The 17,532-nt window shown below is 34.4% G+C and overlaps 3 protein-coding genes across 4 annotated transcripts in view; 1 reads left to right on the top strand and 2 right to left on the bottom strand.

The window, feature by feature from the left end:
* LOC107998371 (protein tolkin) overlaps positions 1-8,183 on the bottom strand; it is a 51,297-nt gene extending 43,114 nt beyond the window's left edge. Inside the window, exon 1 of one of the 2 annotated variants that reach the window (XM_017057617.3) lies at positions 7,869-8,183. Coding sequence is in view for 1 of the 2 variants with exons in the window: in XM_017057616.3 (XP_016913105.1) it covers positions 1,337-1,523 (187 nt within the window). In the remaining variant the exon portion in view is untranslated. Of the gene's footprint in view, positions 1-1,336; positions 3,446-7,868 lie in introns of those variants that run through there. The other variant, XM_017057616.3, reaches the window with a different exon arrangement.
* Positions 8,184-8,737: 554 nt separating this feature from the next.
* Positions 8,738-11,111, top strand: LOC107998390 (methionine aminopeptidase 1). Its single transcript, XM_017057642.3, has 6 exons — positions 8,738-8,968; positions 9,263-9,314; positions 9,441-9,679; positions 9,814-10,036; positions 10,115-10,390; positions 10,462-11,111. Exons 1-6 carry the CDS (start codon positions 8,858-8,860, stop codon positions 10,692-10,694), a joined length of 1,134 nt encoding a protein of 377 aa, XP_016913131.1. The 5' UTR covers positions 8,738-8,857; the 3' UTR covers positions 10,695-11,111.
* On the bottom strand, positions 11,112-16,391 carry LOC107998385 (uncharacterized). Its single transcript, XM_017057636.3, has 6 exons — positions 16,248-16,391; positions 16,095-16,176; positions 13,865-14,079; positions 13,447-13,787; positions 12,852-13,340; positions 11,112-12,405 (listed from the first exon to the last, which is right to left on the bottom strand). The coding sequence occupies exons 2-6, from the start codon at positions 16,098-16,100 to the stop codon at positions 11,468-11,470; spliced, it is 1,989 nt and encodes a 662-aa protein (XP_016913125.1). The 5' UTR covers positions 16,101-16,176; positions 16,248-16,391; the 3' UTR covers positions 11,112-11,467.
* Between the last annotated feature and the right edge of the window lie 1,141 nt (positions 16,392-17,532).

Consider the following 17,532-nt stretch of genomic DNA (forward strand, 5'->3'; position numbering starts at 1 on the left):
GAAACAATATAAACGGGTAGAGGCTCGGTCTTTGATTCGGTTGACCAACTCGATCGAGGCTACGGGAAGGAACAAAGGGAGGCTCTTCTCGTACGAGAAGAGAGGAGATGATCCACTCCTTCCGTTGTTTCAATCCGCTCGCGAAATAATCTCATCCGGACGATTACTTCTATTATTCCTTTTCTGGGTAAAGAACAATTCGTCGAATAAAATTGAACAAATTTTATTCGATTCGGAAGAATTAAGAAGAGTCTTAATTATAATCACAAACGCTGCAACTTCTTTGCGTGCGAAATAAGATATTCGAAGTAACCCGAGGCTCGAAATCCTTCAACGTTTCTACCAGCTTCTCGTTTTTAAGAGGATAATAATAAAACGATTACGATTTCTAAAGTTTTCTCTCGTTCGACAGATAAAGAGGAATGTTCTTCGATAGGGAATTGTGCGTGTGTGTGTATGTGTGTGTGTTTTTCTTCTTTCATTCGTGTCGAAGATAAACGGTAACGTCGATATTATCATTATCGAATAATAAGTAATCGCCAGTTTTAAAAACGAATCGAAATTTCCAAATTTTACATCGGCAATAATATCGATTGGTGTGGAATGGGTGTGGAAACCTTTCTTTCTCTTTTTTTTTTTACTGGTTCGATACTCTGATAAGTTTTTCGCGCGAAGCGAGACAGTTCAAGTGTCCCCGGAGCATCAAAGCATTTTTATCAAGGGGACAATGAAAACACCGTGATCAATTTTAGAGGGAGAGAGGGAGGAAAATATTCGAGCAATGCTTGGTTGGGTCGCGAACAACCCGATATGTTGCAATATCATGCAGATTTTGTATCAAGCGTAACGATGCTTCTTTGTAATTACATATCTCCTATATTAGCTAGCTGTACGTATTTCGTAACACGCGTATTGCGAAACCAACGGGAAAAGAAGAAAATCTCTTTGCTATCTACGCTGCTGCTACCGTACCGATAACGTAAACATTTTTATATTATTATTTTCACACAGCGAAACGCAGACTCGTGTCTCTCTCCCTCTCTCTCTCTCTCTTCCACACAATTGCAGTCACGAATTGCTCTTACCGAAACAATTTACTCGCAACTCTCTCGCAACTATCTCGAAAACTTGCATCTCGTGTTTCGATATTAATCCTAGCGCACACATCGTTATTAAACGGTACAAACTTTCCCTGGCCGGGAGAAGAAAGCGAAGAATCCTCGATGCGGAAAAAAATGAAAAATTAACACGAATACACATCTCGGAGTTTTCCCAATATCGATCTGAATCCCGAAAGGGAGAATTCGTTCGGGGGAGAAGAATTCGAATCGCTTACCCGCCTTACAGACGTCCACGTCCACGTCGTCGCTGATACCGTGGGGGAATCTCGTATTCAACAGCTCGTCCACGCTGAATTTGCGGCCCTGCCTTCCAAACGAGTTCTCAGCGTTGGAATCGACAGCCCGGCAATCGGCGCATCGCCTCGCCAAACACATAATCGAGATCAACGGCAGCAATCTCATCTCGATATCGTCGAGATATCGGTCCCGAACGACGAGTGTGCCTTCCACCCCCCTCCGTGCAACCACCCTAGGCCATAAAAGACCAGCCGCACCACTACCGCCTAAACCAACGCATTTGCCACTGTCCCTCTTTCACCCTCTCCTCCCTCCCAGTCCTTCGTCCGCGATCCTCCTCCTTCCACTCGCCTAAACCGCCGCCACCGCCACCGCCACCACCACCACCACCACCACCACCACCACCACCACCACCACTCTCGAAACGCGGGAAAAAACTTTCTCTCGAGGGGAGGATGGCACCGATCACATGCCTCCCAACTTTCGTCTCCGCGTGTCGCGACGAAAACGGCCTTTTCTTGTCGCCAATCGAATCGATCCAACGAGTTCGTTTCCACGTTCGGCCGCGGGGGATAGAAGAAAAAAAGAAAAAGAATTCGTCCACCCTTTCCCGATCAATTACACAACACACGCGCTCGTATACCGAAGAAACTTGAAGAAAGAACGCGCGAAGAAACGACGAAGAAGATCGATAGAGGATGTGTATTATTCGCGCGGTCACACGACGATGAGTAAGAGGATGATGGAGAGTAGCGAGCGAATAACACGGTTGCCTCGGACGAAAACGTAATCGCTACTGCGCGCGATGTTGGGAGCCGATCTTGGAGGAAGTTGAGGGGCGTACGTCATCGGGGCGAGAGAGAGAGAGAGAGAGAGAGAGAGGGGCGCGATAAGAAAGGCGATCGCGAGGAAGGCAGCGGGAGCGCGGGTCAAAGTTCGTGTCACAGATCAGAGGGACGGATTGCCGGCGGCGATCGTCCTTGCGTGGAGAACGTGGAGAACAGACTGATCGTCCCTCGCGGCCGACACGACGCGTCGTTCGAAAGCGCGCGCTCGTACTGGCATTAAGTCGAGAGAGGGATAGAGGAGGAGGGGGATACGTATGTATATCTAGAGGGGATGCCGGGAACAAGCGGTCTCCTCCCTCGCAAACGTGCACGGCACGAGGGTGGCCGAGACACTGACCGAGCTTCCGTCGTTCGGCCACCACCGAGCCCTGAACAGGCCGACCGAAAACAACGCTTCTCTATCTTTATCACCTCGCTTCCAGTCGCTTTCAGTTTCGTTGTTCTAGTCGCGATGAAAACGCTCTTTTCCTTCCTCCTTTCGTTCGGCAATCAGTCGAAGAGAGAGAAAGAGAGGAAAGAAGAAAAGGGTTCGGATGTATAGATTTTTTCTTTCGCGCTGCGAAATTGGATCGGATTCAGATCGACCGGATGGTGTTGAAAAATTCAAAAGCGAACGCGCGAAAAATCGCAGGGAATTTTTTTCCACCACTTCTCGACAATCGCTGATCCAAACAACAAGTAAAAATCGAATGTACGCTTTGAATATTCGCGGCACATCGAACATTTCCTCCCCCCTCTCTATCTATAATTCATCCAACGTAACATGTGGTAATCCTCGTGTCACGAATTTACATATCCCGTCACCGTGTCCGGGACGATTTTCCGCGAGTTTTCGCCCGAAAGAAAATGAAACGCAATTGTAACATTCGCGCAATTGGATTTAAAAAAATTAACCGGTGTACACGGGAATGGAATACCGTTTCCAGGGATTGTAAATCATCGTTGCAACTTCTATTTGCTGTGTGCGCGCACACTTGTGGAAAGTTTGCCGGTATTGGCCAGCCTCGAAAAGGCGTCGTTTGGCAGAGGAACGGTGACCGGTTGTAGTGGCGTCGGTTTCGGACACATATTGATAAATATTCCAAAAGTGGCGGGGCCCGTCGCCCACGGAAACACGTGTTCCGTATCCCACGCAACGACCTGTATCGGTCAAGTATCGGATTACTGTCATGGGATCACCCTTTAGGAACCCTGCCTGTCTATCCGAGGGTAAGTGCATGTCGACGCTGCACAGAAACCCTCCACGAGAATAATCTCTGAAGGTACGAAGGGAAAAACCGAATTCTCTGTTAACATCACGCACGAACGGACGAAACAGTGCAACGTTTATACAAGGGCGGAACGATGGAAAACGAACGAGCGATCAGCATGTGAAATGAATCAGAGTTTGAACGCGTTACCGATGGTTAAATGGCGAATAGCGAATAGAAGGGACAAACCAGCCTTCCTTTTTTTAAACGTTCGTATATATGTGTACATTTACAGGGGCACAATTGTCACCGTTTCGATCGATACGCGATATTTTTACGCGATATTTTACTCGAATCCGAAAATTCCGAATGATTATTTTTTTTCATTATTCGAAAAATTCGCTCGTTTTTCCAACGAAAGAAATATCGTGGTCGCAATCGTAATGCTGCACGGTTGATCGACGAACTTTTGCGAATGTAATAGATTATTGCATAATTGTATATTTCGAGCGTAATATGGTAATGATGAGTAACAATTCAGGAGGATTAACTGCAAACGACTAAGGCATAGTATTTTAACGAACCGCTAGATTCACGAGTGGCGTTTAATTAAAATCATTAAGGAGGGGAATATTAGGAGCAATAAGTTACGTGTTCGTGGCCACAGCTGCACGTGAAACGTTACGTATAAAGTCAATAACATATCTCGTGCTGCAATAATTGTGATAGCCTCTATCGATATTCGATAAAAAAGAAAAAAAAAGAAAGAAAGAAAGAAGAAGAAGAAAAATAAATTCCGTTCTTGCACACCTGATTCCTCTCCACTATTCCGATGTCTATATCTTCCGAATACATATCCCTATACCAGTGCGAAACTAGCACGATTAACATTAATAAATAACGTTACAAATTTATCGTTTCTTTCGAAATTTTCCAAATTTTCCAAAATCGCCACGCTCGAAACCGATCCTTCGAAACTTTCCCCACTTTTCCCTCGTCCCCCCGTTTTCCTTCTCTAATCTTCCTTCGATCCTCTCCGTCCAACGTGGAAAACGTCCACCCTTCCCCCCTTCCTTCCTTCTCCACCTCCTCTCGTGTCCATGCAATCCGAGTTCGACGGGGAAATAATTAACGTGGAAAGTTTCCACGCGATTGAAAGATCCCGCGGGTTCGATAGAAGGGTGCCCGTGCAAAGTGGATCGAGCGACATTAATTAAAATCGCAGAGTTTAAGCCCATCCCTCCCCTCGTCCCTTCCTAGACCCGCTTTTCCACTCTGCGTGTCTCCCCACTTGCGCGGATCGGTTCGGCTAGCGAGCATCGTTTAAGTATTCTTGGCACGCGGATAGAACGGTGGCGGATAGAATCGATCTCAACGAGCAAGTTTTTTTTCCGCCCCCTTCCGTCTTGGAACAGTGGAGGAGAAAGATTCACGAGAGAGATGCGTTTTCGGTGTAATTCGCGCAGTAAATTAGCCATAAGTGCATCCGGTCGATTGGTTCTTAGGTCGAAGAGTTGGATCGCGTAATGGGTGTTCGGGTGATAGTTTGGTAATTGGATTACGGAGCAAGGTAATTGAATTGTTAATTGCGAAAGATTTCGAAATTGTTCCTGCTCTTTCGATGCCAAAAAACGGTGTCTTTTTTTTTTTTAGGTTATAGAAGTGTAGTTTCGATTAACGATAATCTTCGCATTACGTTAATTGAAAAAACGAAACGCGTACTTCCTATCTAAAAGGAATTAAGTAGTAATTAAACAGGATTGCAATAAATAATCAGAAGATAAAAAAAAGAATGAATATTCTGCTCCTTTTTTCCCCCCTCCCTTTTTATTCGTCCGTGAAATCATTGCGCAAATACTTCGTTTGGAGACTTCGCGGTCGCCGAGCAAATATACCCAGCGAGCCAAGTATTACGGAGGAGTACAAGCTCCATTGTGATTTTAATTCATTCTCAGGTCTAACGACGACGTGTCGTACCGCGGCAAAGTCGGCGGTGTGGCCGAAGAACGGAAGAAAAGGCAGGAATGGCGAAAGAAAAGGGGGCGGAAGCGACGCGGAGGAAGAGAGAAACCTTCTCTCCACGACCGAGAGAACGAAAAAGTACCGCTGTGCTCGTTTAAACAAGCTGCCAACGAGTAATTAATCAGCGTTAACATGCACTCTTTACTGCGCGCATAATGAAGCCGATTAGATGCGCGTCGAAGCTTTCATCTCTCCAGACTGCGTCTCTCGTTAGACAGACTCGTTTCGCCGATACCGCGGAAGATGGAAAAGAAAAAAAAAAGAAAAAGAAAGAAAGAAAGAAAGAAAGGAAAAAAATCAGAACGGCGGAGATCCCGAATGGGGCTAAACATCATTTGCGGGGTCTAACGATATCGTCGTTCGAGATAAGTTTAATATTCGAAACGCGATGTTTGCCGGTCGCGATACGAGGAACTTTCGTACGACACAGTGCTCTTCGATTCTTAATGGGGAGATGTCGACAACTTTGATGAATCATTTCGTGGAAAATTTTTAGTAGACTGGAAGAAGTGGAATACCTTCGTCTTTTTTTTCTTTCTTTTTTGTAGTAATATTCCGTGTAATTTGATAGATTGATTAATTAAAAATTCTCCCTCTCCCTCTCCGAATTTCGTCGTTCCGATCGAGAGAGATCTTCGAGAGATCGTTTTGAATCGGAAACGAGGTTGAAGAACACTGAACGAGAGGGTCAGATTATCTTAATACCACCGAGGCGGAAGTATATCTCCGGTATTATCGGTAGCTTCGCGAACTTACGAGAGGATATTCAAATCGATCATTCCGGTTGAATATTTTCTAGTAATGGAACGTGGAAGCCGCGTAACGATGTGGTTTGATAGAATACCGTGTATGGGAGTCACGAATCACTACTTATTCTATCAATCTTGTTGGAAATAAAAGAAATTGTTTTTTTTCTTATTTTTAACGAGAATTGAATTTTCACGTGAAATGTTTTAGTTTTCAAACACACGCGTGCTCTTCTTTTCGACGAGAAAGAATTTCATTACGAGAAAGATGGAGTTATAGTAAAACTTCATTTTTATGCATGTGGAACATGCAATAACCCACTTTGGTTATTTTATTCTAGGATTGGTCTTGTTCATTCGATTTCGTGCAAATTCGATATGAGAGATCTTTTACAAATGAACCTTTATGTAGCTTAATAAATGGTACTGAAGTCTCAAAAAAGAAAAAAATTAAAGACCAATCTTTTTACGAAGAAATTCCATAGGCGCACCTTGTCTGATTTCGCAGAAGTACTATATTTCTGCGCGCAAAAAGGAAGAGAAATCGAGCACACACGGCTCTATTCATTGGCTAATTTATCGCTCGTGTAACGATAAATACCTTTGTACAACTTCAATCGTTTGTAAATGAGAAATTAAGAGATACAAAGAATACTGTAAGCTCGATTTTACGAATTATATTTGTTTTAAACACAATTATAATAATGTATTGACATTTAAATTATTTTATTTAAATGTCATTATTAATTTTTAATCGTAAAGAATTATTAATTAGAAGGAAAACATTTTCATTAAAACTCTATCAGAGTATGCAAATTTATATGTTCGTTATTTTTAATTATTCAATTATAAATTTTGTTCTTTACTGTAGAGTGCGTTATAATCTAGTTACAATTTTTTACCGATGTCGATAATTCAGTTTTTAATCAAAAAATACATGTAATAATTTAAATGAGATATAAATAAAATAAAAATAAAAAAACGATTGATTGTAATTTCGAAAAATAATTTCGCATTTTTTTTGCGAATATCGATATATTATTATGCACAAAAATAATTGTTATATCAAATATATTATCGACCAAAGATAAGTCGTATGCTTTTGACATTGGTAACTTTTAAATGTATTAAAAGTGAAGAATATAATGTCAAATGATATAAATTTTAATTTTCTTATTAAGAAATTCTGTTTAAGAAATATAACATAACAATATAATATAATAATCTATAATTAAAAAAAAATACTATATTCGAAAACCTACCTTGTTTTACTTATTTATAATTAACAGATACATCTAGCTTTGTATATTATCTACTCTTATATTTAAAAAATAGCAAAAGACATATGATACATGCATTTTACGGTATTCACATATATAAATAGCCTACACATACGTAACGCGTCATAATTTTCAATAATTGAATAATATGTCGTCTAATGATTTCAATGTATCGAATTACAAATTGGGGAGTTTGTTTGGTAATTCGACAAGGAATCTGTCGCAGTACGAACGCGAATTTCGCAGAAAAGTTGTATTATAACAAATCTTTTTATCTCGAGACCTTGAATATAAAATGAAAACAAACAGAAATAATACACGAAACATTGAACATACGGATATATATAGATAAAAAAGAAATGAGAATTTGTAAAAATAAAACTGTAAAACTATGTTTTATATTTAAAAAAATAAATAATTATACCTTTTTGATGCGAAAGTTAGCACGTCGTCTTCTGATCATTGTGACGTATGCATAAACTATCACACTTATAATACGAACTACCAGTAACTTTAACTTTCAAATAGACGAGCGGTATCACATGACGAGAAAAAACGTTATTTAACTTTATTATAATAACGCTTATTAAATGATCATACGAACACTTATCAACGAATTAACGAAATCACGAATATGATACTCGATAAATCGTAATACACTATTCTATCAATAAAAATTCTACACAATTTCGGTGTAATTCGTTCTGTCGTCACGATTTTTAAGAGCAAACTGACGCCATGTCACGGGCATGCGCGCCGATTCTCATAACAATTTTTTGATTGGTTAAAGTTGCATAGTTCATTATTCACTCAAATTGGCGCGAAAAATTGAATTATATATAATTCCATAAAATCACCACGATATTCATTTGATAACTTAATTATATTTTTTAAAAATAATAAAATCTTAATCATGAATATCTCGAATAATATTTAATATCAAATTTCTATAGTGATATATTTTCATAAAGAAAACAAAAATTACTAGCGTATCTATAGTAATTTCAATTAAATTGATAAAATTGATGATTGTTTTATATTTTTCTTAATATTTAATGAACGATTTATTCTTAATATATAAATAGAATGCAATGATATAATTGTTGATTCAATAATAATACTTTCATATTACTATTTAAACAATACAGAAAATTATCGATTATTATTATAATTAAATGAATTTATTTTTATTAAAATTTATATTAATATATATAAATAAGTGTTGATTTGATGTTGTATATATATCGTGCTGCTAAATAAACGATAAATCTTAGATATTTTATCGTTCATGATAGATTAATAGACAAATCTATCGGTAAAGCAGTACAGGATCGTCTCAAATTACTTCTTCTTGTTCGTGCCTCGTTCGTCGAGTCACGTCACGTAAAAATTTCGAAAAAAGATTCAAGAGAAATGGCACTCACTTTTGGTATGTGTGAAACTCCAGGTTGTAAAACTATAGCCAGCCTTCAATGCCCAACTTGTTTGAAAATTGGAATACAAGGTTCATATTTCTGCACTCAAGTTAGTATCATTCTGTATATTTGTAGGTTAAGTTAAAAAATAAATATATTAAATATTTAAATATATATCGTATGCCAATTAATTAATAATAATATAAATTTTATTCTTTGATGCATTTTGATTTATTTTTATAGCGATTACATTACAGCATTGTTAATAATCGATACTACTATTGTTAATAAATATTATATGTACATATAAAAGAATTAGAATAATAATATGATTTTTCGAAAAGTTTTTTTAATCATTTCTTCAATTATATGTTTTTAATATTTTTAAATTTTGTTATTATAGGATTGTTTCAAACGAAGTTGGAAAACGCACAAAGTTATTCATCAATTAGCGAGTGAGTTAATTGTTAATGATTACGTAAAATAAATAATTATAATTATAATTATAAATATAATTTTGATTAAATAAATGTTTAAAAGCACATTTATAAAATAATTTATAAAAATTTTTATCTTATTAGAGGGAACAGGAGGAGACAAATCTTCTGGTGAATATAATCCATGGCCTTTTTATCATTATACTGGTAAATTACGCCCTTTTAAGAGAGAACCACGTCGTGAAGTACCCGAACATATTAAACGTCCGGATTATGCTACGCATCCTACTGGGTTATCTGTGAGCGAACAATCAGTACGAGGTTCTGCCCAAATAAAAATTCTTGATGATGAAGAAATTGAGGGCATGCGGGTAGCTTGTAAGGTAGAAAATTATTAAAGATTTATTATAATTATATATTTTTTAATTTTTTTCAGAATATTTTTGTCTTCTTTTTTAATGATGAAAAAAATTTTATTTTATAATTAAAAAAAATGAAATCAAAATTTTTGTTATAGCTTGGAAGAGAAGTTTTGGATGAAGCTGCACGTACCTGTGATGTAGGTGTTACAACAGCTGAGATAGATAAAGCAGTTCATGAAGCTTGCATTGAAAGAGACTGTTATCCATCTCCATTGAATTATTATCAATTTCCAGCTAGTTGTTGCACTTCTGTTAATGAAGTAATCTGCCATGGTATTCCTGATACTAGGCCACTTCAAGATGGAGATATCTGCAATGGTACTATAATATATCATTTTTTAAAATATAAACTCAATATAAGTACAATAATATGTCACAATTTTTATTTTTTTATAGTTGATGTAACTGTGTATCATAATGGTTTTCACGGTGACTTAAATGAAACGTTTCTAGTCGGTAATGTGAAACCTGAAATAAAAAAATTAGTCGAAGTTACATACGAATGTTTATCAAAAGCTATAGACATTGTACGACCCGGAGAAAAATATAGAGAAATTGGAAATATAATTCAAAAACATGCACAAGCGCATGGATTTAGCGTAGTACGTAGTTATTGCGGTCATGGAATTCATCGTTTATTCCACACTGCGCCAAGTGTACCTCACTATGCCAGTAAATATCGTATTTATAATCGTTATATTAAATCTATACTTTTTAATTTAATTTGATTTCATTATTTTTAGAAAACAAAGCTGTGGGTGTTATGAAACCAGGACACTGTTTCACTATTGAACCAATGATATCTCAAGGCACATGGAGAGACGAAATGTGGCCCGATACTTGGACAGCAGTTACCGCAGATGGTCAATGGTCGGCACAATTTGAGCACACGCTTCTTGTTACCGAAACTGGTTGCGATATTCTTACAAAACGGCTTACAAATAATGGCAAGCCATGGTTCATGGATAGATCATAGTAGTATTCTTTTATAAATTATCGTCAGTTTATGTCATTTCAAATTTTGTGAATACTTAAACATAATAATAATTAAAGTATTTTCGTTTTCGTTCATGCGAGATTTGTTTTTTCAAGATTAATCTCTACTCTTTGGTAAGTGCAATGATAATATTAACTTTGGTCAGATATATTTCTTATAAGGTATTTTTTACTGTATGTACTTATGATGTTTTATTGGCAAATTTTATAAGAAGAAAAGAAACGGAAAAAAAAACGATCCTTGAAAGATAGAATCTCCGTAGATTTTTGTTTATAACCAGAATGACTCCTGTACCATATAAATAGATTACCTCAATGATATATAAATGTACATATATATAAATGTAATTCAGGTTGGTGATGCGCAATGATTGAAATAAAAAATGAGTTCTCTAAATCAATGGCAATATTTTTTATCCATTTTTTCACAATTAAATACAAATAATTTCGTCTAATAATAAATAATATTTAAATAAATTAAAATAATCTTTTGCGTATCTTCAATATATCATCTATGAAAATATAAAAGTAGTAATTTGAAAATATAATTTTAAAATATAATAATCTTAAAAAAGACGTTTCGTCAGTAAAGAACAATGTGAAGTTTTCTATTTTCCATCCAAAAAAAATCTTATTCATTATTCATTCATCTAATTATAAATTAAATCCCCGTAAAAATAAAACTAATTGATAAATAGGATTGTAATAAATATTCACGTACAATAATATATACAATATTTAAAAAAAAAAAACTTATATTCCAGTCTTGGGACTCAAACGTGATCCAAACTCAGGATTTGATTGATCATAAGACGATCTTTCATCGAACGATTGCGAATTTCCAATATCCGCTTCATCATTCTCATACTCGTATTCAATTTCTGTATTTTCTTTTTTTTCATCGTTTTGTGGTTCGGTATTGCTATAATCATTTTCATCTGGCACCATAATTCTCAATGGTCGTTTGTTATTGTAAATATTTTGTTGATGATTCTGTTGCCTATCATATTCTTTCTGACGTTCTTCATATTGTAACTGTTCATGTTTTTGCTGACTGTATTGTTGTTTTTGTCGATTCTGAACATGACCTTGATAATACTTTTGATTATAACGATCATTATTAATTCGCTCATTTGTTTTGTATTCTTCATTTTTGTGATTAGGTGGTATAGTTTCTTCACTTTGTACATTCTCTTGTTGCTGTTGTTGTTTTCGCAATTGTCCAATCAATTGACTGTTAACATTTCCAGCAGCTGCTAGAGCTGCCAATTTTTCTGCAGCTTCACGATTAGGTAGTGTCGTATAAAATTGCGTAGAAATTCCATCATCATTAGCCACTTTATTAAAATATGTCGTTTGATCCTTTTGATCGTTATTTTCCTCGTATTCAATGTTATTTTCTAATTGTTCGTTTCCATCACTAATATAAGTGAGATCTTCGTTTTGTTGCAAACCAGCACTTTCTTCATCATTTATGGAAGTCTCCGGTCCTACATTGTAATTCGTATTGACTCTTCCAGCGATGTAATCTTGATTGAACAAGACCTGCTGCTGTTGCTGCTCCTTATTATCTTGCTCATCGTAATTGAACGATTGCATCTGAGGCTGTGAGAAACCAGTTACACTGGTAGGTTGAAAGAATTGACCAAGTTGTTGCTGAAGAATATGTTGCTGAAGTTGTGGTTGTTGACCTGAAATCAAAATTGTTTCATTCTATCTAATTATTTAAATAGCAATTTGGTCAAGTCGATATTCCATATCGATAAAGTTAACCTTTTCGATGTCAATTTAAATCGATATGATCGATATTATCAAATATAAGTATACATAGCATACGATAGTTATATTAATAATATAATTTTTTATTTTTTTAATTAATCTTTCTAAGTTACTTTTTTTATTTATTAGAAAGAAATTTTATGTTATAATACGTTTATTATAAAAAAATGTTTAATACGAAAGTGTTACACTTGCTCGGTCGTTAAATAATACATACTCTGCAACAAGTGTCATAAAAGAGGTTATTAACACGCATAAAACTTATTAGAAAACGTTTCTATCTCGCATCCTGAAAAACATGGTATATTTTCTCTATATTTTAATTTAGTTTATGACGATACATTTTGAATGACGATACCTGTTTGATATTGTTCTGGCATCTTTTGAGGAAAGCTGTTTAAAAGATCGTAAAGTTGAGTTGCTGAAAGCGGAGGTCCTGCAGGAGCTGGATGACCAACATGTAGATCAGGTATTTGTTGATTTATAATATATGGAGTCTGACCAGCGGTACCAGGGAAACCAACATGCAATGAACTATGAAGATTAGTTTGCATCGGTAGGTTGGGCTGCCCGAGTTGAATATTTGTTCCGATGAGACCTATATTCGACGCTGGATGATTATTTAAATAAACGTCATTTGTTTGTAAATCAGGATTCACTAATGTTGAAAGAGTTGCAAAGTCTGGAGGCAAGAATGTCGGTAAAACGGTTTGATATTCTTTTTGATTGATATCATTGCTTTCAGTTACTTCGTAATTATGTTGAGCTGGAGTGGGACTTGTTACAGTTTTCTGCGATGTTAAACTCGTGCTAATAGTAGCAAGATCAAAATTTGGTAATAAAGAGCCTATAAAACAAATACATATAAAAAAAAATTAGAAAAAAAATATTTTTAATTATTAAAAAATTAAATCTCTAAAAATAATCATTAATTTGTTATTTTAGAATCTAACCATGTGGATTGATTTTATAAGTAGCATCAGTTGTTTGTTGACGTGAATTTTCTTCTATATTCACTTCATTATTGAAAGGCTTATCCATGGGACTCAGATTAGGTGCAGGAATCGTATGAATTGGTCCCTTATCATCATCGACACCGCCTCTATGGGTCGGTGGTAAAACAGCAGCTTCCGGTCTGTATTCAGGACTATATTCCGGCATTTTATTTACGGTATGAAACTCTTTAACTGGTGGACGTTGTGGTAAAACCGCATGATTATTTAAAGAAGTTCTTATTGGAATCTGATTTTTCCAAATGGTAGATGGCACATTGAACATCGGAGGTCGACGAATTCTGGAATAAGGGATAGATCGAGAAAATTTCACGTTCGATGAAAAATGTATTTTTTCTATGTATTCTCAAAGATTCACCTATAATTCGAGGGTTTGTGAGCTATTCGTTTCAATGGGAAATTTCCATTGATATGCATTGTATTTCCCACCGAAATTCGATGAGTAATTGGCCATGATTTTTTGAACATCAATTTAGGAGGCTGTGGGGGAGGCAATGGGGGTCTTCTAATCTTGTATCTAGCTTCGACAAGGCAGATACATGCGATCAATAGCCAACACATCCAATTTGTCGTCTAAAATTAACAGATTGATTTGTCTGTTATGTTTCAAGTGAAGTTTGAAGAAAAATTGATGGATTAATTACTATAATTAAAGGTCTTCTTATCAACGTTTATTATTTTTATTCTATTTTTATTAAATTTTTTTATTAAATTCAGCATTTAACTTAATTTCTATATGTATATAATGCTATTAAATTTGAAAAATTATTTTCCGTAAGTTAGAAATATGTATAAAATAAATAATGTGACATGACAAATTGAAAAATGCAAACTTATCTTACGATATTCGCATATTAACACGTGAACTTAGTTTCATTTTTTGCGATTATAATATAAATATATATATGAGATATATATATAAAAGAAATGCGTGCAATGTAATGTAAATCAATGATCTTTAAATCTTCTTGAATAAAGTTCGATAAAATTTGTTTTTTATTCAGTCACATTATTTTAATATTTGAATAAACTCTATAATAAATTATTGAAATTAATAAGGAAAACAAATAAAAAAACATTTTTAATTGCAGTTTTACGACATAAATTTCATTGTTTACTAAAACATTACAAACGAATTGTTTTTGTATTCAACGCCAATTCGTAATCTGTTATGTTGAACTATCGTAACAATGACCGTGACAATGGATGTTCATTGTGGCATTAAACAATTATAGTTTGAGAAACGCTGGCACTGGCAATGAAACCGAAGAGAGAAGTGCTGTGAGTTGTTAGCGGATAAAGTGGGACGGTGTGCTACATCGATGGTAGGAAAAGCGAGGGTAGTAAGAAGCCAGGTGAGGAGCGAGGTCGAAAAGAAAATAGTCGAACCTGGAAATAATGATCCGGCACCGATGGATTGAGAGATGATGACCGCGGATGCAACAAGTTATATCGTAACGATTATGGTTCGTTTTCGCTCGAATTGCATTTCCGGTGAGTGATTTTCTTTCTCGAGTACACATTAATGGAAGATATATTTAAAAAATTTTTTTTTAATATTTTATTATTTATGATTTATTATAGTTTTATTTATTATAGTGCATGATAAATGAAAACGCATGAAGTAATTTAATATGAGAGAAAATTTAAATGATTGATAAGATAAAAAAGGTAAATTGAGTTTATTATTTACTTATAATATTTTACTTGATTTTTTTTATTTTATTTCATTGAAATTTATATAAAAATTTAAAGTTACTAATTTGGTTCTTACTCATACAGAGTAGCATAATTAATTTATGAATTTAATTTTTATAATATAAAATTATTATTAATGAAAATGTCGGTTCATTTTCTAGTGTGCAAATACGTCTTTCTTTTTTTTTTATATAAAGATGATATTTTCTCAAGAATGAATAGAGAAATATCTAGTTATTTCCCGTTAATGATAATAATCAGACATTGACCGACTATTCTTTTTTTGTATACTATAACGGAACTAGTTTCTATATTGGATAGATGAACATATTAACTTGATTTTTCAATCATACTAACTATATCTTTGTATATTCATTCGTCATGATACAATGTGAAGAATACCGTGACATAACTTATATTCCTAAAATTAGTCAAATTGTATACTAACAATTCTAGCTAATTTAACAATTTTATAAAATGATATTCATAAAGTAAGTTATCTATTCTATAAAAAGAAGTTTCAGAACTTTTCTTGAAAACTTAAATAATAAAGATAATTTAAAGATAATTTAAAAAGATTAAAATGATTTAATGATCATTTAAGATGATTTAATGATTTAATTATCGTGATAGAAAAATATAATGTTTAAAATAATAATAAGATAAATAATATTTTATTTTTAAAGATATCAAACGATAACAATGAAATAAAATACAACAGTATTGCTTTTAATCAAAGAAAATCACATAATTTATTATCAAATATCAAATTCATAAAATTACAATAAATATAAATTAATTTGAATTTTAAATATTATTAATTTGAAAATGAAAGTTTATTAATGAATAATGTACTGTAAATTCTATTTTGTGACCTTAAATGAGCTTACCTTCATCGTTTTGCCTTCCAATAAAGTTCCGTGATGAACAAATTATTATTTTCAGATTTATCCCCTGACTTGTTTGTTTTCACTGAGAGAAAAAAATGGAAAGCGATAAAAAAATAAGAAAAAAAAAGTATATATATACATATATACATATACCGGAAGTTATGATCACAAATATTCGAACATGAATTGACGCGTGCGATGATTGGACGTTGAGGAAGCACTGCGTGTTCTGCACACAATTAGGTCATTGTCCTTCATTTATACTCGCAACCGGCGAACGTATCATCGAAGGCCGAAACGTTGTTCCTCCTACTCTGATGGATAACAGCTGCTTCAAAACGCGGAATGTAACCGGGAAAAGTCATAGATTCCACGAAATTCATAAAAATTTCAAATTCTATGATTCTTCAACGCAAAGTATCAAGCAAACCGTAATAAAATTAATTGTATCACAATTGTATCAAATAGATATCTTTTCATCTTTTATCTTCTCTCTTCGTTTTCTAAATATTTTCCAACAGATAAAGTTGGTAGTAAAGTAGATACAAAAATAAATTAATAGATTATCATTGATGTTAATATTTTGTTAAAAATTCTTTAATTTTTAAAAATTTTTTCAAATTTTTAAATTTTTTATAAAAGTTTTCTTTTAGTTTACTTTCTTTTCCTGTATACATACTTCTTCTTAAAGAAGTAAAGTCATGTATAGTGAACGTCTTCCAGAAACGGTACTTTGACAAAGACGCCTTTAGAGAAAAGAAAAGATAACACGAAGTCTATTTCGATACAATCTTACATCAATTTCAAATCAAAGTCAATGTACGAACAATTAAAATGTTAAATTTAGAATTAATATTCATAAGAACGATGTTAACGATGTTAATTTATCGTTAACAACGTTAAATTGTTTCGATGATGCATGACACTTTTGTAAATCTGTTACAATCAGCCGAAAAGGAATTCGATAATAGGAAAGTCGATTTGCGATTGTATCAAAGGCCCTTTGCGAGCCGACAGATGGACAGAACGATCGAAGACCGGTCAAACGCCGTTTCTCTCCATATCCTGCTACTGGATTCCCTCGTGAGGATATACCTGTGTGCGTGGATACGCACGGACCAACATGTGTGATCCAGTGACCCACTATATTCATCGATGGCTACGTGAGTTTATGACTAAAATTATGCGACCATGATATTCCATCTTTCACAAATGAAAGGAGAACTTTTGCATTTCGGTATTATATTATGTTATATTATATTATATTATATTCTTTCCGTTTACAAAATCTATAGATATATAAAAAGCATAAATTCTTTGATATCCACGAATTTTTTAAGAACTTTTTAATACTTTTATTTTATTTCATTTTTTTCAAAATTCTTAAAATTGATAATACTTGTATAAATAATAATTAGATTTTAAAAAGTATTTTATA

The sequence above is a fragment of the Apis cerana genome, linkage group LG12, assembly GCF_029169275.1.
Source record: "Apis cerana isolate GH-2021 linkage group LG12, AcerK_1.0, whole genome shotgun sequence".
In the NCBI taxonomy this organism is placed as follows: domain Eukaryota; kingdom Metazoa; phylum Arthropoda; class Insecta; order Hymenoptera; family Apidae; genus Apis; species Apis cerana.

Bases quoted from the DNA above. Each gene is read 5' to 3' on its own strand.
- LOC107998385 (XM_017057636.3), bottom strand. The intron at 13,788-13,864 runs GTGAATCTTTGA...CCCTTATTCCAG, and splicing joins CACAAACCCTCGAATTATAG to AATTCGTCGACCTCCGATGT. The intron at 13,341-13,446 runs GTTAGATTCTAA...TTTGTTTTATAG, and splicing joins TTATAAAATCAATCCACATG to GCTCTTTATTACCAAATTTT.
- LOC107998390 (XM_017057642.3), top strand. From the start codon at position 8,858: ATGGCACTCACTTTTGGTATGTGTGAAACTCCAGGTTGTAAAACTATA. The intron at 9,315-9,440 runs GTGAGTTAATTG...TTATCTTATTAG, and splicing joins AGTTATTCATCAATTAGCGA to AGGGAACAGGAGGAGACAAA. The intron at 9,680-9,813 runs GTAGAAAATTAT...TTTTTGTTATAG, and splicing joins GCATGCGGGTAGCTTGTAAG to CTTGGAAGAGAAGTTTTGGA.